This window comes from Syngnathoides biaculeatus, chromosome 12 (assembly GCF_019802595.1).
Source record: "Syngnathoides biaculeatus isolate LvHL_M chromosome 12, ASM1980259v1, whole genome shotgun sequence".
In the NCBI taxonomy this organism is placed as follows: Eukaryota; Metazoa; Chordata; class Actinopteri; order Syngnathiformes; family Syngnathidae; genus Syngnathoides; species Syngnathoides biaculeatus.
This window is the reverse complement of record NC_084651.1, coordinates 11063633-11084429: the sequence shown is the minus strand read 5'-3', so window position 1 is coordinate 11084429 and position 20797 is coordinate 11063633. Positions and strand designations below refer to the sequence as shown.

The following is a 20797-nucleotide window of genomic DNA, read 5'->3' as shown; positions in this document are numbered from 1 at the left end:
AATAGACTGCTATGTCAAACTCTCGATTTGCTGCGGTGGATGACGACGTGATGCCAGAATTCCTCCTTTAATAGATGAAAAGAACAACGGAAAAAAATGCCATTTTGAATGCATCGTTTAAGACTTGGGACCCAACTCCAGTCTCTGCATGTGTTCTATATTAGTCTATGTTCCAGCAAATAAGTGATTCTATCCATTTCTTTACAGCAAAAATAGATCAACGCAATGAAGTGCGGCACACAGTTAACATATGACGGTGAAGTGGACAACGTGTGCATCGTTCAGTCATCCGTATTGTAAATCAATGAATGATGAAACGTGAAATATGCCCAAACGCCACTTGTCGCGAATAGCGGGTCTTGACACGGGCCCTCTTCTTGACCTCGCCTGGCATCGCACCGGCACGGAGGCGTTGACGGCTTGGATGTTCTCCGTGCCGGCGCGAGACAATGATGTCACAGTGGGGAAAAAAAAAAAAATCATACAATAATATGAAAAGCCATTTTGTGTTTCTGAATGACTGAAGGATGCTCCACTACAACTCTTTATGGCACTTCAAAAACAAACAGAACAAACAAAACACAGGTGTACAATGCAAAACACAGACGAGAGAACCATGACAAGGAGACACGTCGCAAAAAAAAAAAAAAACGAGAAAAACAATTCAGACATTAATCAATCGCTGCAGTCTGTTAAAGCCACTTTGCAGCATGAAGCGTGTTATTGTGGGATTATGTTTAAGGACCTCAAATATATACTCTGTAAACAAAAGTGACGGGCAAAAAAAAAAAATGGAATGTGTGAACGCAGAGCCATAAAACGCAGGAAAATTAAGGATGTTCTCTCAGTAAAATCGCATTGGTGCTACCTTCCTTTCTTGAGCTTTTACCGTTATCTTGAGTCTATGTCGCTGCTATGGTCAAATAGTGATCCAATTCGGAATACTCACAGCTTGTCATTTCTTTGTTTCTTTTTCTTTTTTTTAATTTCCCCCCCTCAGTAAAATCTATTTGCTACAAGTGTGACGACGATGTGATCACAGTTCAAAATTCACTTGAGGACAATGTGCATGAGGCTTCGTTATAGTTGCACCACACGCAACGGACGGACATTAAAAAGCTTTTCCCACGTTTTTTTTTTGTTTTTTTTTTTTAGCTCCGATGAAAGAAACGCGCAGCTATTCCGTAAAAGTAAATGGGGTTGATTTACACGAACACCGACAGCACGATATCATGTTCTTTTCCACGTATGACTTCTTTTACAGCCTATAGACGAGAGACGCGGCAAGAAGTTCTCTCTTGGTTTTAAATCGTATTTTGCAAAAATGATAAAAAAAAAAACAAACGAAAAAAAAAAAACACACACACACATTAAAACAACCGACATGGTCACACTTTGCAATGTGTGCACTCCCTTTCGTCTTCACACTCGGGACCTAATTTAGGTCAACAATTATTAAGACAGCACTGACGTAACGTCGCGGAACTGAGACCGTCGACACGGTGGCCATTTTGTGGGGCACACTTCCATTCGGCAAGATTTCATAGTTGAGAAGTCGTCCTTTGCTTCGTACGGAGCGATTCTGTGAATCAAAGCTCGTTTAGACTTGCATCTCACCAAGACTGTTGACCAAAACCTGGCTCGCGAGACCAGGCATCACCGTGACGTCAGTGAATACTATCTATTGTTACAACTCTTTTAGATATATATTTCTATATATATATATATATATTTAAACCATTTGTTCAGTCAGCGTGCTCGTAGCTAAGGAGGCTTCATTTAGCTTATTTGTCCAAGTAAGCTTCAGTTTCAGGTGACTTTTGCAGAGGCGAGCTGCCAGGCTGAAGATGGCGGTTAGCGAGTTAAAAAAATACTCTTTCGATAAAGCATAGATGTCATGGGCGGGGGGCATAACGCAAATGATATGTACCTGTCTTGTATTTTCCAACTATTATTTGAAAAAATCAAATGTTTTGTGTGTCCTTAGTGAACAAAAACGGCAAGCGCCCAACCACGTTTGAGCCTTTTGCTCCTTTCCTTGAGCACCAGCACAGAGCAGCTTCATTTCCTTTTTTTTTTTTGGGTTCTTTTGGGGTTTATTTGAGGCGATTGACATCTGGGATTGGCAACGGAGAACATCCAAGCGCTTTTTTTTTTTTTTGCAGCCTCCGTGCCAACCCCATGCCAGGCAGCCAGTCGTCTCTTGAGGTCAGAAGAGGACCCTGTGGGCGCCCACTTTTACGCGATACGTGGCACTTTTTTTTTTTTTTTTTTTGGAACAGCGGTTCTTTTTTGTTTGTTTGTTTGTTTTTGTGATTTCAAAAGCTGCTGCTGCTTTTCTGCTCAAACGTGGTTGGGTGGTCTTTCTTCTTAACCTTCTGAGGCTACTTGGCTTGTTTCTTCATTCAACTACAGATGAATGGATCAACATAATGGGGTCGTACATAGTCTCTTCTCCAAAACCTTCGTTCTTTCTGAAGATGAGTAAGTTAAAGTTTTTTTCTTTCTTTTTTTTTTTTGGTAGTGCAAATAGAAGTACACAAGATGGAGAGCCCGGCTGGTTGGAAGAGTCGCGTCCTGTAAGATCTTTGGGGTGATGATGCGAGCCTCATCATCCAATCAGCAATCATCCTTAGTGTAGCCTTAACAAACTATTGCAAAGCATTATAGGAAGTACTTTCTCGCTCACTCACTGAATCCTCAAATAATAATTCAAAAAAAGTGCTAGGGGGGAGGAGGGGGGCTGTACAATGCGTTATTTGATTGTCATTATTTACATCTCTATGGATACATCAATAAATAAAACAATGTCCAAAGAGCATGGAAGTAACATTAAAGGTATACACATAGCAGGTCCAGTTCGGTGTCCTGTCCAGTTCTGGTATTAGAAGACTGAAGCACGTCCTATCGTCATGGGCGAACTCTTCCAAGATGTCTGCCGAGCGAGCGAGCTAAAACGTTAAAAGCGGTTCAGCATTCGTCTTCAACTTCTCGGATGGGCGGGATCAAACTACTTGTGGATTTGTACTGGTTGACTTGATTGGCCATGTGAGTGCTCATGGGCTTGATCTGAATGTTCCGTGGGTAGGCGTTGTCCGGTTCATCTGTAAACCATTTCTTTTCTGGAGACAGGGACAAACAAGATGACACAGAGAGACCAGAGAGTTAAGTCGGAAGGAGAATCTCGCTGCAGCCAAGCACACTGCTTTGGATTAAGTGGTGGAAATGTCTTTAATGGTCAGCATCAAAACTAACACCAATCAAGGGAGGCGAAGCGCCGTTGGCATCAGAGGGAATTTTGTTATTCCTGATCTGGGAAATCCACACTAGCATGTCGGGGCGGGGCTAAAATCTTGTGGTCTGATCCAGGCCTCATGCAGTACCCACACATCTACATCGTAAATAAATACAGCGTAGCTGAGACTCTGTTTGGACTGACTAGATACAGTGAAGAAAATAAGTATTTGAACACCCTGCTAAAATGCAAGTTATCCCACTTAGAAATCATGGAGGGGTCCGAAATTTTCATGGGAGGTGCATGTCCACTGTGAGAGAGATAATCCAAAAAGAAAAATCCAGAAATCACAATGTATGATTTTTTTAACAATTTATTTGTGTGATATAGCTGCAAATAAGTATTTGAACACCTGTCTAGCAGCTAGAATTCTGACCTTCAAAGACCTGTTAGTCCGCCTTTAAAAGTCCACCTCCACTCCATGTATTATCCTGAATCAGATGCACTTGTCTGAGGTCGTTAGCTGCATAAAGACACCTGTCCACCCCGTACAATCAGTAAGACCCAAACTTGGAACATGGCCAAGACCAAACACACCAGAGACAAAATTGTACAACTCCACACGCCTGGAAAGGACGATGCAGAAATTGCCAAGCAGCTTGGTGAAAAAAGGTCCACTGTTGGCGCAATCATTAGAAAATGGAAGAAGCTAAACTTGATGGTCAATCTCAATCCGAGTGGAGCCCCATGCAAGATATCACCTCGTGGGGTCTCAATGATCCTTAGAAAGGTGAAGAATCAGCCCAGGACTACACGACAGGACTTGGTCAATGACCTGAAAAGAGCTGGTACCACCGTTTCCAAGGTGACTGTTGGTAATACACTAAGACGTCATGGTTTGGAATCATGCATGGCACGCAATGTTCCCCTGCTTAAACCAGAAAATGTCAAGGTCCGTCTTAAGTTTGCCAATGACCATTTGGATGATACAGAGGAGTCATGGGAGAAATTTTTGGAGACAGATGAGAGCAAAATGGAACTTTTTGGTCATAATTCCACTTACTGTGTTTAGAGGAGGACTAATGATGAGTTCTATCACAAGAACACCATCCCTACTGCGAAGCATCGGGGTGGTAGCATCATGCTTTAGGGGTGTTTTTCTGCACATGGGACAGGACAACTGCACTGTATTAAGGAGAGGATGACCGCGGCCATGTATTGTGACATTTTGGGGAACAATCTCTTTCCCTCAGTCAGAGCATTAAAGATGGGTCGTGGCTGGGTCTTTCAACATGACAATGACCCGAAGCACACAGCCAGGGAAACCAAGGAGTGGCTCCGTAAGAAGCATATCAAGGTTCTGTCGTAGCCTAGCCAGTCTTCAGAGCTAAACCCAATAGAAAATCTTTGGAGGGAGCTGAAACTCCGTGTTTCTCAGCGACAATCCAGAAACCTGTCTGATCTAGAGAAGATCTGTGTGGAGGATTGGGCCAAAATCCCTCGTGCAGTGTGTGCAAACCTGGTGAATAACCACAGGAATAGTTTGACCTCTGTAATTGTAAACAAAGGCTACTGTACCAAATATTAACATTGGTTTTATAAGGTGTTCAAATACTTATTTGCATCTGTATCACACAAATAAATTGTTTAAAAAAAAATCATACATTGTGATTTCTGGATTTTTCTTTTTGGATTATCTCTCTCACAGTGGACATGCACCTACGATGAAAATTTCAGACCCCTCCATGATTGCTAAGTGGGAGAACTTGCAATATAGCAGGGTGTTCAAATACTTATTTTCTTCACTGTAATTTAGACACGACATTTCATTTTCAAGCCCGAGAGACGGCGTTTCTGAGCTCAAAGTTTCTTGACTTCGTAAATGATTTCTGAGCACTTCCCAGGTCAAAATTTCAACTTTTGGCTATGTGGAGCAGAGCCACGTGTGCGTGTGTCGCATGTGTGGAGATTCATCTGGGGTTTGCGTAAGCCGTCGAGCTTTTCGGGCCGCGGGGCCGCACGCGCTACATTTGATGTGTGGCGTCGCGCCTGCAGTCAGGCAAGATGTCTGCCGTCGCGCTGTTTCCGATACGGTGAACTCGTCGCCTCAAAGCGGCATGTCAGGTGCGCCGGAGGAGCGAGACTCATACGACTCATATCCCCTTCAATTTTAGCTTCCGATTGGTTACGCCTCCCACTTTCTCAGTGTGACCAATGGCGCGAGGCTGGCCTCCCCCCTCAAGTAAGTAACGCGTCTGCATCAGGAGCATTTGAATCAACGTGACCTACATGTGTTCACCCGACACCATCAATCACACGAAAAGTTGTCCGCTAGTAACAGGAGGGAAAGATGCACAAACACACGGGCCTCTCACACAATGCAAACCATCTCAAAGTTGAAAGGAAATGATACGAGGGGGCGATAGATGGCAGAAAAAAAGCCACAAGAGCAGGGAGAGTTCATAGAAGTAAAAAAAAAAAAAAGTTTGTCAACGTCATGCATTGTGGAGATGGTGAGATGGAGCTGGTGAAGAAGAGGAGGAAGGAGCGACAGCAGCGCTAGCTTTCAAGGCAAAACTCAAAAGTGAGGCATGTTCTTAAGTGAAGGTCGGAAATAAAAGCAAACTCCTCGCATCATAACAACGTCCGCAGAGGACGCGGTTATGATAGAACGTCAAGGTTGCCAAGTCATGCAGAATCGTTAACTTGCATACCTGGGCCCATTCTATTCATCCTTGTTGCACTTCAAAAAGAAAGGGGAGTCATCTACTGTAAGTGAGTGAATATTTACAGTCTACACAGCAAATACACAAGGGACAGACTACTGGACTAAAGTCACATCATACATGTTCACTTTATGCCCATAATCACCACTTATAAAGGAGTACAAGTACTCAGACACTTGGAACTGACTAATTTGCATGCTTTTGGAGAGTGTAGAAACTTGGACAATCAGGGCCACACTGAAAAGAAAAAAAGTACTACAGGAATAAAACTGAAACCTTATGACAAAAAAAAAAACATTTTCTCATGGAAAAAGGATCCTTCAAAAAAAGTTATGTAAAAGTAGAAAAACAGGTCATTACTATTCATTGCAATATATGTTTTGAAAATATTTGACTTCTTTTAAGAAAAAAGTCCTGAATTTGGATTCACTTGCACTTGGAAGACTGCTCAAAAAAATAAATTCCAAATCCTAAATTGTTTTAATTTGAAATATGTTTTTTTTTATTCTGTCAAGAGATACAATGCTAAGAACTTCCTTTATTTTAGATCCGCTGCCATTTTGACACACTGCACATACACACATGAACAATCATGTGGATCACAGAGCCATCCTCTCCATCGAGATTAAAACCCCTCCAGAACACGATGTCCAATGGCCGCGAGGTGCAACTCCTGCTAACTAGCAGCTAAGCTAAGCTAACTATCGGCTTAGGAGAAGCAGGTGTTGCTTGCCTTTGGATGTACGCTTTTCAAGGTAGCAGTGGCTAAAACGCAACAACTGGTATTGTGACAAAATCTGCAACCCCCCAAAAAACTGTGACAAGCGCTAAAGAAATTAAGTAAATTAGAATTTAATTAAAAATTAATAAAAAAAAGGGAATTGCTTTCAAATGTAATCAATTTGGAAATTTGTTGTATTATGACGTCTTTACAGGGAAAATGATTTTGATTGTGGTTCGCTATTCACTCATTAGTGTCAATAGTGATTGGGGATTGGATGGTAAATCCAAGCGAGAATACTCAGGTTTGTTTTTTTTTTTTTTTTTTTGGTTTACTGGACTTTAAAAAAATTCTTCATTTGAGATTTACATTTTTTTTTTTTTTGCTCAAAATTTGGATTTTTTTTCCCCCCTCCTCTTAAATCTCATAACATTCTGACTTTATTTTTGGTTCCCCAACTTTTCTTGCAGCCCCCCCATTTTGGAGATGAAATTATTTTCAGGACCACCTGCCCCGCCTCCCACCACCACCATACACACGCGCACTCACATCTTTCTTCTTCAATAATCAATAATCAGTGCACTGTAGTCACTTTTACAGTCGAAAATTTACGCTGGCGAGTTTATCAAGCCACCAAGAATAGACAAAAATCCAAGTAGTTTATTTCACCTGCTAAAATTTTACATAATTTCAGTGGCGTGTGGGTGCTGGTGTGCTCTGTAGTAAAATTAAATCTTTCTATCTGGTTTGACTTCATCATGGAAAGTGTTCATGGGAGCCCTGCCCCCCAGTTTGAAAACCACAGTACCGCTGATAAAACTTTTCTTTTCAATGAGGCCCCAATCGTCCTTTGAATCTAATTTTAAGGGGAATAAGACATATTTAGCATGTACTGTTGGTCAAACTCTTCTCTTAAAACAAAATAGGAAGAAGTGTCTGCTAACATGCAGTGAAGCTGATGCACTGTGAACAACAAAATGTCAAACGCAGCTCATGAGGGATGACATTTTCAGCAACTTTTTTTTTTTTAAATGGAGTACAAATTCAGGACAATCTTCAAGTAAAGGCAAAAACTGGCAGGTGATATTATGACGTCCTCACGAAGTGAACACTGATCAGGAACAGTGAGGAACGTTACACCCACCAGTAGCCAACGGCGCTTTAAACTTTTAAAGAGCAACACACCTTGAGGTCGTATGATTCTGAATTTGGCCAAAACCTTTGGGGAAAAATATGCTTCAAAATGCCATCAGTTTACAGTCATATTTGTTGTCTGGTTAGTGTTGGACCTGAGAAGTTCCACTTGGTTTGAAATACGAGAAGACAGAGTACATATAAAACAGATCGTTTTCCTAAAATATGTTTGCCATTTTATTTTAAATATTAAAAATCGGTAATTTCTGCCTTTTGAAAACTCACCAAATTAGACTTTGATTCGGATTGGCACATTATTTAGATTGGAAAATGGTTACAAGTCAATATTGTTCAATAAGAAATCCCTGGAAATTGTAATGACATTGATTGGAAATGGAAATTGGTCGGAGGCTGAAAGTGTTTTGTAATCTGGCTGGTTAAGTGAACCATAATAATCCTTCAAATTTGATTTGACGGATTGGGCCTTATGCAATAGAATAACTCCTACAAAATTAATTAATTAATTAATTACGGTATCATTTGTAATAAATGGCCACAGTAGGACAAGACAACAATACAACCATCAATAATGCGAATAACCTTCAACGTGTGACAAGTGTTGTAATTATAGTCTACTTTACAAGTGCGGTTCACTGAACAACTGGAAGTTCCTGATTTAAAAAACGTCTCAGCAGTTTGTCTCTGCACACGGAGAGACTTTTTCAGGTGAGTTAGGGTAATGTTGTGATGAGACAGTGAAGATGATTATGGAGGCGATGCATAAGCAAGGAAGCAGAACACGACACGCAATAAAACTCACAACGCACACACAAACACACGGAAAATACAGATAAATAACATCGAGAAACACTGAGCTGGCATGCACGGACATCGGGTTGAGTGCACGTACTTCTGTTTGTCTCGGGCTTCCCGGGTTTTACTGCTGCGGTTCTGCCGGTTGGAGGCTGGGACGGAGTGGACCGACGAGCTCTTCTTGCTGGAGGAATGAGAGGAGTGGGACGAGTGGGACAAGCTGGTCCGAGACTGACCCGCGTTGTGGTCGAACTGCATGAGGCAGAAGATCAAGTCCGTGGGCACCAGCTCAAACTCGTACGGTGGGTTGGTGATCACGTATCTGCAGGGACCGCACGTGTGACAGTTAGGAACACATTAACGAGCAACATGGAGTCGTGCTGAGGACAGCGAGTGGGAACACTAGCTATACTAAGTCAGACCATCAGTCCACAGGTCGGGTTCTACATCTTATCTAATTCAACCTCTTGGCTGGAGTCTATCCATTTTGGCTAACTAACAATGGCTGAGTCATCCATTTTCTACCACACATTCAAACAGCTGGGGACAAAGTTGTTCATCAGTCAATAGATACTTTTCATTGATGTCATGACGACCACGTGTTTTTTGTTTACAACGCCATTTTGGACAGCAAGATCGCGTCTATTACAGATCACGGCTGGAATGTTTTGGCTACGGTTATCTTTTATCTTGAAAGTCCTTTGACAAACAAACACTGTAACCAGAGGTGATTGAGGCACTTGTGCTGGAGTGAGGAATAAAGAAAGAAGCCACATGTGAAACTCGAGAACAAGTATTGTCTCGTTATCATTAGATTGCCCTATTGTACTTCTCGTATATCGCAAGTGTGGTGAAATTGTGATTGTGGCGACGTCATCGGGGCGCGACGAGACAGGACGATAAGGAAGTGAGCGAGAGAGGTTGTCGGGGGAAAAGTGAAATAAATATCACCCACGTTAAAAAATACAGTTGGTCTCACATCTACGCTATTCAATAACACGACAGCATGGTGTCAGAGTGCCGGTAGTATAACTACGGACTCACGGGGAAAAAAAATAAAACGAACTCACGAAAAAAAAATGAAGACAACGAGGAGGCGTTCGGTGTTCCAACTGATGGAATCTACCAGATGCGTGGCGGAGATTCAAGCAACACGCTGAACTCATGTTCACAGGACCGCTTAAAAACAGAGCTTAAGAGGAAAAGGGCAGTTTCCTCCTGCTGACGAGATGTCAGCAATACGTGGACACTGACCGGAGACGAAGATAAGTTGCTAAAAACTTATTACGAAAAATTCTCTGATTACCTCACTCCGAAAGCAAACCCCGTATTTACTAAATCTACGTTTCACGAGAAGGCACAAGGTAACTCAGAACTCAAGCTGTTGCTTAAAGGCTGTAACTACACAAACAGCGATGAGATGGTGACATAGTTTTCGATACCAACTCACCGAGTGTGCGCGAAAAGTTACACAGCAAGGGGCCGGCGCTCACGCTCGAAAAAAGCGACTGGCATAGCCTCCTCCCACGAGTTAGCAAAAGTGCAGCTAAAAGCTACGGCTGGCGACAGCCATGAGGTTTGCGTTATCCACCACAAACCTGGACAGCCAAGTTTCACTGCGGGTGCTAGTGGGCATATTGACGAGCCCAAAGACCGCCGTAAAAATATGTAACAATTGTGGAGGATATGCCTCAGTAAATCATCTGAATGCCCGGCAAAAAGGAAACAATGCCTGAAGTGACAGAGCCCTTTTTCTGTCTGTAAGCAAGCAAATATTCACCAAAAGATCACAAAAAAAACCACGAGTTGCATTGTAGTTTTGCCGTCCAGTGGGCATCGTAACAACAAAAGTCTTGTGACTCATGACATCACGTGAAAAGTATCTATTGACTGACTTTGAGAAGTAGTACATGAAAGTCGACTTCAGATGGCCCCATCACATGAAATCCGGAGCCTATCCCAGTTGACTGTCAGAAAAACCAAAATTGACAATTAATCGCAGGGTAGCACATCGATTAGAATCGATCCCCCACAATTTACAGTCCATGAAAGTCACCTAAAGCCAGACAAACGTTGACATTGGGTCAATTAAAAGTGTTAAATACAGACATTTTACCGTTTTGTACACTGGCTTGGGGAACTTAGATGAGCGTCTCTTAATCTGTAGATTCCAAAACACAGCATGTTGTACGTCTTCAGTGCTTTGCAGAACAAATCCCCATAGCAGCCGCCATCCTGGGAACAGCACAACAGAAGACACACGAGCGTGCGTTAGAAGAGTCACACGATACGACATAATGTTTACAGCATAAATACAATAATTCGCGTGGAAAAGCGCTTCGCATCCACCAGGAGCCACTTTGCGTGATCCCTGTTCTTCACATCGGATTAAGGACGGCGACTAGCGGAGGCGTCGAAATGCGTGCTGCCGGCTAGTGCCTAAATGTGTCATCTCCGCTTACCCCCAAGTCAGCGAAGGGCCCGTCGTAGAGGGCGAGCTGAGCGACGCGACACCTGTCTCTATTCGCCAGCGTCTGCGGCGTGCTGTAGCCGCCTCGCAGGGCATTCTCCTCGGCCAGCAGGGCCTCCAGCTCTGGTGTGGCTCCTCCAGTGACCAGCGTCCTGATCAGTGTGAGGATGTTGTCATTAAAGTACGTCTGCGGGGAAGAGGTAGGAGGAGTAGATATTTAGAAATTTCACATACGCACGTACAGTGAAGAAAATAAGTATTTGAACACCCTCCTATATTGCAAGTTCTCCCACTTAGAAACCATGGAGGGGTCTGAAATTTTCATCGTAGGTGTATGTCCACTGTGAGAGAGATAATCTAAAAGAAAAATCCAGAAATCACAATGGATGATTTTTTTTAACAATTTATTTGTGTGATACAGCTACAAATAAGTATTTGAACACCCGGGAAAACCAATGTTAATATTTGGTACAGTCGCCTTTGTTTGCAATTACAGAGGTCAAACGTTTCCTGTCGTTCTTCACCAGGTTTGCACACACTGCAGGAGGGATTTTGGCCCTCTCCTGCACACAGATCTCACGGAGTTTCAGCTCCCTCCAAAGATTTTCTATTGGGTTTAGGTCTGGAGAGTGGCTAGGCCACGGCAGAACCTAGATATGCTTCTTTCGGAGCCACTCCTTGGTTTTCCTGGCTGTGTGCTTGGGTCATTGTCATGTTGAAAGACCCAGCCACGACCCATCGTCAATGCTCTGACTGAGGGAAAGAGGTTGTTCCCCAAAATCTCACAATACATGGCCGCGGTCATCCTCTCCTTAGCCTTAGTACAGTGCAGTCCTCTTGTCCCATGTGCAGAAAAACACCCCCAATGCATGATGCTACCACCCCCCATGATTCACAGTAGGGATGGTGTTCTTGGGATGCAACTCATCATTCGTCTTCCTCCAAACACGGTTAGTGGAATTACGACTAAAAGGTTCCATTTTGGTCTCATCTGATCACAAAACCTTCTCCCATGACTCCTCTGTATCATCTAAATATCCATTGGCAAATTTAAGACGGGCCTTGACAGTCTTAGTGTATTACCAACAGTCACCTGCAATATGGCAGGGTGTTCAAATACTTCTTTTCTTCACGGTAGAACTACCAAGATGAAATCTTTTCAGGTCATTTCCAACCTTTGTGAATGTACGATGTCACATGACATGTATTTTCCCATTGTCATGAATCGTAATGGGTACCAAAATGACAGCTCCATAGTATTTTGGCGGTGTTTGGGCACAAACAAACTCCAGAGGTATTGGACAGTGGCTTGAGGGAGAATCATCACACCCATGTGAAAAATGGGAACTGAATGGAATGGAATGGAAGAACCCAATGTGATCGATCACAAATCTACACAAACGTAGTACTGTCATCATGTGACTTGTTTGTTGTAGTACTTAGAGGGGCTCCGACTGCTGAGGTCAAATTCCCTGTCTTTTAAAATACTTTCCAACAAAGACAGATCTGACTCTGATTATGATTACTATTATATTTGTAAGAAAAAAAAAACCTTCTGCCATAAATGAGAAATAAAATAAATAAAACAACATGGAAAAAAAAAACACCCACAGGATGTATTCTGATGTAAGGATTTCTGTGTTGGAGTCCAACTGCGCTCTCGCTTCAAAAACACGGGACTTGACTGCACTCTGCGGGCGTCGGCGTCCCCTGTCCGTCAATCCGATCACGCGCCGCTTTTGGCAGCGTGCGAAGACAGTCGGTGTCAGTCGGCAAGCGAGGCCGAGAGTGGCAGCTCCTCTCGGCGGGCCCCTGACAGCCCTGCGGAGCCTCATGATGGATGAGCACTGTCCATTAGCCGCCTTCACCTCTGACCGCCGCCACGCTACAGCTGATGCCCACTCGACTCCCTCGGCTCGCCTTCGCACAGCTTCTCTAACCCCTCGCTCACTAAGCGAGCCGCTGGAATGAAGCCATCACGGCACCGAGCGGAAAAATACACTTGGCCATGAGTGGGAAAAAAATGAGGTGTTGAAGGTTAGATTTTCTCCCCGCTTGCCTCTTCTTTTTTCCCTGATCTTTGATGCGGCGGTGGCATTGTCAAGAGATGAAAGCGTGTTCGTGAGGCCTGTTAAAGTCGAGCTGGTGTCAGCGCCATTACGCTAACATTCCATACTTACTTCATTAAAAGACTCTAAGTTGAATTCAGACTACTTCAAATGAGGAGCCATGCCAACTATCTGGCTTTGATGTCAGTGAAGCTGGCAGACGTGTCGGATCAATGTACCAGTACCCGCCCGCTCTTGCTTCTTGGAGCATGCACTGAAACTTGGAAGCTCAAAAAGCATGCTACAGTATTACACTTTTCCAAACAGAAAATGGTCTCATTGTGAATTCCCTTGCTTGAAAAGCAGACACTATCAACAAACACAAAGCCTTCCGTCAGTTTCTGCAGTGTTATCAGCTTCAGCTCATTATAAAGTGAACCCCCATTCATCACAAGGGAACGCGTTCCATAGCCAAGTGCAATCGGTGAAAACCTGTGATGATGTTAGAAAGACCGTTGTTTAAATAGACTCACCGCCTCACTCTCTTTAAACATATTGAAAACCGTTTTTTAAACACATTGCAAATGCATTTGAACACAAACTAAAATTAAAAGCAAAACATCCATCCATCCCTTTTCTTCATCGCTTATCCTCATGAGGGTCGCGGGGAGTGCCAAACAAGACAGTCAATTTCAAGGAGAAGGAACGGCACATTGAGACAAACAGTCGCACTCACAATCACACCTCGGGGTAATTTAGAGTGTCCAATTAATGTTTCATGTTTATGGGATGTCGGAGGAAACCGGAGTGCCCGGAGGAAACCTACCCAGGCACGGGGGGAACGTACAAACCCCACACAGGCGTGTCCGGGATTGAACCCGGGACCTCAGAACTGTGAGGCAATGCTTTACCAGCTGATCCACCGTGCCGCCGAAAGCAAAACATTTATTGAAAATATGCAAATGGATATACTAACGTCAGTGTCTGCGTGTTATGTGGCTTTAAGAATAATGGCTCAAAAAAGTAGTGACAACTGTGGCTTTTGTTTAGCAAGTACTCAAACCACCATTTATATACTAAATAAGTATAAAAAAAAACAAAAAAACAACGATCACTATAAACCACAGACTTCCATTAAAAAGTGGGGATTTCCACAACAGACAAGTACTGGTAGATAAATATGCTCCACAAAAATATCTATGACGTAATGGGGGGGACATGGTCTGTGCAGAAAAAAATCTGTAAACATTTTAAATATAAGGGTGGGATAAAAAAAACAAACAAAACAGTAACAAGAGCAAAAAAAAAAATCATTAAAAAAAAGGGGCGCCAAACAAGACAGTTAACTTCAACGAGAAGGAAGAATAAGAAAAATTTTGGGGCAGGCGGTATTGAACCATCGCAACCGTGTGTGTTTGGGGGCGGGGTTCGGACTCACGGCGCTCATCAGGGAGTCGAGGACACTGACGGCGAAGGCGGTGCCACAGGCGAAGGGCTGCGTGAGGTACAGTTCCGTGTCGGGGTCGTCGTCGTCATCTTGGTCCAGGAACTGAACGTTCGAGTCGTTCACTGGGAGGACGCAAAAGCAGCACAGTTAGTGGGCGCACGCCAAAAAATAACTTTGATTGTTTTATGCAGCCTTTTATAATGCGGGGACTCAAACAATTAAAATGGACACCACATGTTTCGCTTGAAGTCGAATCATGTGATAGCTCCCAGCCAATCAACACACAAAGCAATTACTATATAATAATGTGTAAGTTACAATAAAATTCAATGAAAGAATTTGAAATGTGACTGAAAATCTCTTTTCAGTTTAATAATTTTTTTTTAGAAAAAATTCAACAATAATTTTGTGGGCTCAAAATGAATCCTACGTAATGTTAATCCAGGGGAGACCAGAGTTTGATGCCACATTGCAACTAAAAATAGTACTCGTTTTCTTCCTTTTTTTGCAAACTGTGAGCTGAGATTGCACAGCCCGACTTATTAGAGAGAGAGAAAGGCATCGGGTTAATTTTTTAGATTACTTAAAACTGGCAGTTTGGTTTCTTTTTTGTAATTCAGTTTAATGTTGACTTTTCAATTTAAGAAAGGTAAAACAGCCATTTTAGACCAAATGAGAACCAGCATTTCCCAAAGTCTGCCACATGGACAGGCGCTGTATTAAATTGCTTATAACTGCAGCAAAATATAATAATGGCATGAATACAAAATACTGCATATATCTGAGACTTCGGCCGTTCATCTGGTACATATTTTGTTTGATGTACTGATTCCAAGAAATATATGAGTAAAAAGTGTGACATCCAGCCCTGGTCTCTTACCTTAATGAGTGTCCTAAGTGGGTAAATGCCTGAAATACATTTTAGGTTGTTTGTTGTAGGTTTGGAATTTATGCCACCACCCAAAAAAATAAAAAGATAAAAAAAATAAATAATATATATATATATATTCCCATGTGTAATTTCCACTGTAGCTCGAACTTTGTCTTTGTTAATGTGAATGGTGAAACATTTCAAAAATCTTAATGCTCGATATGTCATGCAAGATGCAAGTCACACACTTTGCCGAACTCTAAATTATTTTTTTTAAAAAAGCTCAATGAGTAACATAATTCGCTCTGTGTCACAACCATTGTAGAAGTCCAATGTGAGGAATATTTTTGCTTTGCGTCAGTAAAACCGTAACTTGTTTTAAGGATAGAATAAAATATTTTTTTCTAAAACAATGGTTGAAAAACTGACTTCAACAATGGCCTTTACAGTAAAATGACCAAACATCCATGCACACTTAAAGTCATGCTTGTTTTCTTGAGCTGATAAGATGTTTGTCACATCATCGCTCCTCACATTTTTACCTGAGCCCTGAAAATAAATGTCAAACTATCATCACACTTTTAACAACAACAATAACAATAATTGAAGTCAACAATTTCTCAGGTTTCTCCCCAGTACAGCGGTGTAGGCGTGCAATGAGGAGTGGAGAGTCTAAAATCAAGCATCACACAAGAGCCTAAGAAGATGGCTGGAGCCTTAGTTTGGTTTTTATTTTGAAAAAAAAAAAAAGATTTCTTTGCAGGCTCCCGGAGTGCTGAGGATGTCACTCAAAGAGACAAGAGGCTGATGCAAACAGGCCCGGGCCAAAGACGTGAACTGGGATGCGTGTGTGTTTGCGTATTGAGGAGGAGGAGGGATAGGAGGTGTTGCTGTGAAAGCAGCCACAAGGACACAGTGAACATGATCAAAGGCCTTTGCGATGCTCTGCAAACGCAACTGGAGGGCGGGATAAAAAAAACAAAAAAACAAAAGCAGCAACAACAGCAAAAAAAATCATTAAAAAGAAAGGGCGCCAAACAAGACAGTCAATTTCAACGAGAAGGAAGAATAAGAATGTGTTCAAAGTGAAGCCATGGGAGCAGCGTGGGCCTTGATTGCAGCCAGATACATCAAGACAAGCTGATGAGGAGCGGGGCGGCGGAGCGAGGGGACGGACCGACGGGCAGACGGCTCGCGGAGGACAAAGGCTCATCTTACCCAACTCTGTTATCATTTGTATGTTGGTCCCGCTTTTTTTTTCCTGACTGAGCGAAAGCGACGGCAGCGGTTTGCCCGGCTTATCTAATGGTGACGAGGCAGTGCAGAGAAGGGAGAGACGGCGTTGGTTATTGATCCACTTTTCACAAGGCCACATTAAAGGCGTCTCGCTGTCTCTGACGCCACCAGTCGGCTCGTTAATGGCCGGCCGACGCGGCTCGGATTGAAAAACTGTTGTGGGGCTGCGCCACAACACTGACATTGCACCAAGGCGGTGAAACGGCTAAACAAGGCCCGACCGAGTCTGCGAATGGTTCAAAGCAGGCAGCTTAATCATTACGGTATGTTTAGATTGTTTAACAAAAGTGACGTGATTTTTGGAAGAAACCTTACAATGATAAATGAGGGCAACCATAACTAGACTGCAGCCCACAATAAAAAATATGCATGACATCCCTGGTCGAAACACAATTGTGCAATTTGTCCATCTACCCATTTTCCATTGTGACTGTCCTCATTAGGGTGACAGGTGAGCTGGAGCTTATCCCAGCCTTTGTTGGGTACAAAATGGCGTACACCCTGGCCTGGTCACCAGTCAAATGACATTTTCACAGACTACATTTTCCATATACTGTAACACAAAAAAGGACATATTGCAACATCATTCCTGCTGACTACGATATGGCATTTTCTACAGAAAGCGTGCTGTCTGGACCTTAGATTTAATGTTTAAAGGCTTTAAAATAAAACACAAAGTAAAATTATAAGAACACACAAAACAAACATACCTATTGAACGATCAGGGATGAGAATTTTCCACGGATTCGCGGAATTCCGAGTTTTTTCAGCTGAAAATGTCATTGTTGTGAAACGTGTAGATTCGTTGAGAATATTTTTTTAGGGGGGGGTATGGCTTGACGTGGGATATATATATATATATATATATATATATATATTCCTTGTGTACTTATTTATGAAGTATAACTTTTAAGTGCAGTAGCCTATTTGATATAAATTTCACCCAGTCTAGATTTTTGCCCGACGTTTGGCAAAATTATTTTGGTTGTTTGGACTCATATTTTAAGTTATCAAAATTTTATGACTGCCCTGTATTTACACTGTTAGAAGTAACCAGATGTCACCATTTAACAGTGTGTTTTATAAAAAAAAAATTGCCTTAGAGCCCCCCCCCCCACCCCCCCAAGGAAGACATTTTCAGTGTTTTTCCAAACTGGTCATTCTCATCCCTGAACAATGCTCTGTACATTTGTTACCTCATCAAAATATTTGACATCATGTATGAATGTCACTTTACTTTGAACTCTTGATATAATGAATTACATATGTTTTAAAATGTTTTACGTAACCAACATGTTATTATTGCCCTGGGTTTATTTTTTCATCTCACATCTGTAACTGGACCTCATTCCCCTTTGCAGGTGTACCTGATAAAGTTTCTTTTCCAGTGAAGTGTTCTAATTAAAGTCTGTTGCTTTACCTCCTTTATTTCCTGCGCCAAGCGCGGGTGTGGGCGATGCTGACACGGATAGAACGGCGCTCTGGCGATCACGTGTGCAGTCAAACGGGAGAACCTCTCTACAGGTAATGGCCGGCCCGGCTAAGTGTAACATGGTCCTTTTTCTTGCTGGCCTTCTCTTAGCTCGCTCTCATGCTCCATTGCTCCCTAATTGGGTCAGGGGAGACAGACCAGGGAGTCTCTGGTGCTTCCCAAGACCCCCCGGAGATCTGAAAGTTTCATGAGTCCCCAGCACCAGTGGGAGTACAGCCACTGCCATTGTTATTAATAAATGGACCCATTTTGCAACCAAGGCAGTTTTCAGCCCCTTTTCGCTCTTACCTACCCCCTCTCCTCCCTCCCCCCCGAGTCAGCCCGAGTTGTTCTTGTGCATTAGCGAACGAATTGCAAAGAATGTGGTGGCTGTCCTTGATACAAATGTGTCTGAATCGTTCACGGTAGAGTTGGTCTGTACTGTTAAATTAGGAATGCAAGAGTTAACAAATTGACACGTGCGCACAATAGCGTCAGGCAAAGCAAACCGCAACAGAGAAGTGAACTAAAATTCCAATTAATCTTGACTGGGTTGCTACTTTTTGTAGCAGAATGAAATCTTACATTCGCTACCATATAAGGGGCAAGGAGTCCAAATGCAATGTTGACAGTAGAACAGGAAATGGAAGGTCTAGCTACGTAAGAAAGTGCAAACATTTTACTTTTCAGGCCACTTAACACGATAATATATAGTATTAGTCGACAAAAGTATTGACGTTATGGAATTTACGTAGGAAAACTGAACTGCATTTAGTTTTCACGTGAAGAGACATTTCTTGTTTGATATATTTTTACGTTTATAGCATCCAGTGGTTCACAAAGAACATGACATCCAATGTTTGCTAATCACTTTTACATTGTCCCTGTCCAATGAAAAACGTGCAACTCCAAATGTTCATGCTTTCATTTTTATCCAAAACACATATTTGTCGTGTTCCAGATAAAAGGAAGAAAAAAAAAGTCACAATTTGCGACTTTCAAGCTTTTTGTTGGACAGCTATTGCGTTGGCATTTGCATTCAAAGTGAGGTTTACCTAATTCTGTGATGATGGGGATGTTGGATCCGGTGGTGACGGAAGCCTGACGCACGAAGCCATGTACTGGACTGCTGTCTGGAGATGACCTGTCCATTCCAGGAGGCGTGAAACCTGCGCATGGTTGGAAAAGGTGAGTGAAGAATTAAGTCAGACGTCCCAAAGTTTAAACAGTTAAGGGTACCGGTAACAAAAGTGATGCCACAATATTATACGTTATATGATTGTCATGATCCTGCCGCTTCAGCATGAGCTGTGCGGGTGTCCGCGCAGGTGCGCTGATTGGAAGGTGCACACCTGCGCCTCATGCAGCCTGTTTATGCTATGGATTTATATGACCGCGATGACAACTGGCCGGGGCCAGTTCGTATGATCTTCATGTCCCATTCGTGTGCTCCGGCATCCCTGATTGAACCTGTGTGTACCGACCTTCGTCCGTTCTCCGACCAACCCCGTAAGCCTGACTCCTTCGATACTTCTGCCTGCGTTGATTGTTCTCCCGTGTACCGACTCCTGCCTGTCCGCTCATCTGCTCTCTTCGCCCGACGTCCGAACTACCGCTGCTGCACCGGACTGCCTGCTCGATCCCCTACCTCTGCATATAATAAACGTGTCTCTTCTTGAACTACATTGCGTCTTCAGAGTTCCTGCATTTGGGTCCTACTCTCGTTTCCGATGGGACGTGACAATGATAACCAAAGACCTGGAAATGAAATTTACTTTGACATGACAAAAAGCCAGGCTGCACAGTATATAATATGAGTAGTTGTAGTAATAATAAGCATATCAAATATATTTCATTAACAAACAAATCGTAAAAACAAATCGTTAAAAAAAACGGCTTTATGGTAAACATGAATTAGTTTTATATTACTTTCTGTAGGAAAAAAAATGTTTTGAAATTAGCATAGCATAAAAGTCAACTAGCATTACGTCAAATTTGAAGGTTCCAAGGTAGAGGAACCGTGGAGCGGTATCATAAAACATGGATGAGTGTATTGATAGCATTACATATAGTGCATGTCAGCTAAGTCAGCACGAAGCTGTTTGGCAGCTTTCAAATGTAGCGACAATGACAAGGAGGAAGCGGTGGGAGATGACAGCAGCCTAAAAAAGTGCAGCAGTATGGAGATGGTGCTTTTAGGGGTCAGCGAGAACGTCTTTAGCATTCACGGCCCTCCATCAGCGGTCCGGCATCAATTTTACATGTCCCTCATTTTGTAACAATAAAAGTTGGCAAAGTGGATACCGGAGAAGCTTTTATGGGAGACGGCGGGGATTGCAACGACAACTGACAGCAGCGTGAATCTGCATGACTTCACATTTTTGCGTTTCTTTAAAGTGACAAGTAAACAGCTTAAATTGACACTGCAAGATGCATAATGTAGAACTGTGTTTTGACAGCCATCATTTAGTGCTGACTGCATCAAAATGTCACCAGCCGGGAACTATACAACACATTCAGGTCACCGTTTTACCACTGCGTGTGTCTTTCATGTCAAGACAGTTA

The 20797-nt window shown here is 42.7% G+C and overlaps 1 protein-coding gene and 1 long non-coding RNA gene across 5 annotated transcripts in view; one reads left to right on the top strand and one right to left on the bottom strand.

Annotated features, from left to right (window-relative positions):
• Positions 1-1302: 1302 nt before the first annotated feature.
• Positions 1303-20797, bottom strand: part of kcnma1a (potassium large conductance calcium-activated channel, subfamily M, alpha member 1a) — a 194588-nt gene continuing 175093 nt past the window's right edge. For 2 of the 4 annotated variants that reach the window (XM_061837674.1, XM_061837675.1), the window contains 8 exons: positions 19288-19401; positions 16684-16767; positions 14586-14716; positions 11092-11286; positions 10746-10864; positions 8727-8951; positions 5950-5978; positions 1303-3122 (listed from right to left, as the gene is read on the bottom strand). In XM_061837674.1, coding sequence (XP_061693658.1) covers positions 2971-3122; positions 5950-5978; positions 8727-8951; positions 10746-10864; positions 11092-11286; positions 14586-14716; positions 16684-16767; positions 19288-19401 — 1049 coding nt within the window. In that variant the 3' untranslated portion in view covers positions 1303-2970. The remainder of the gene's footprint in view (positions 3123-5949; positions 5979-8726; positions 8952-10745; positions 10865-11091; positions 11287-14585; positions 14717-16683; positions 16768-19287; positions 19402-20797) is intronic. The other 2 variants (XM_061837676.1, XM_061837673.1) reach the window with 2 other exon arrangements.
• LOC133510020 (uncharacterized) lies at positions 16910-19869 on the top strand. The gene is made up of 3 exons (XR_009797495.1): positions 16910-17024; positions 18204-18285; positions 19333-19869. It is a non-coding gene; the product is annotated as an uncharacterized LOC133510020 (long non-coding RNA).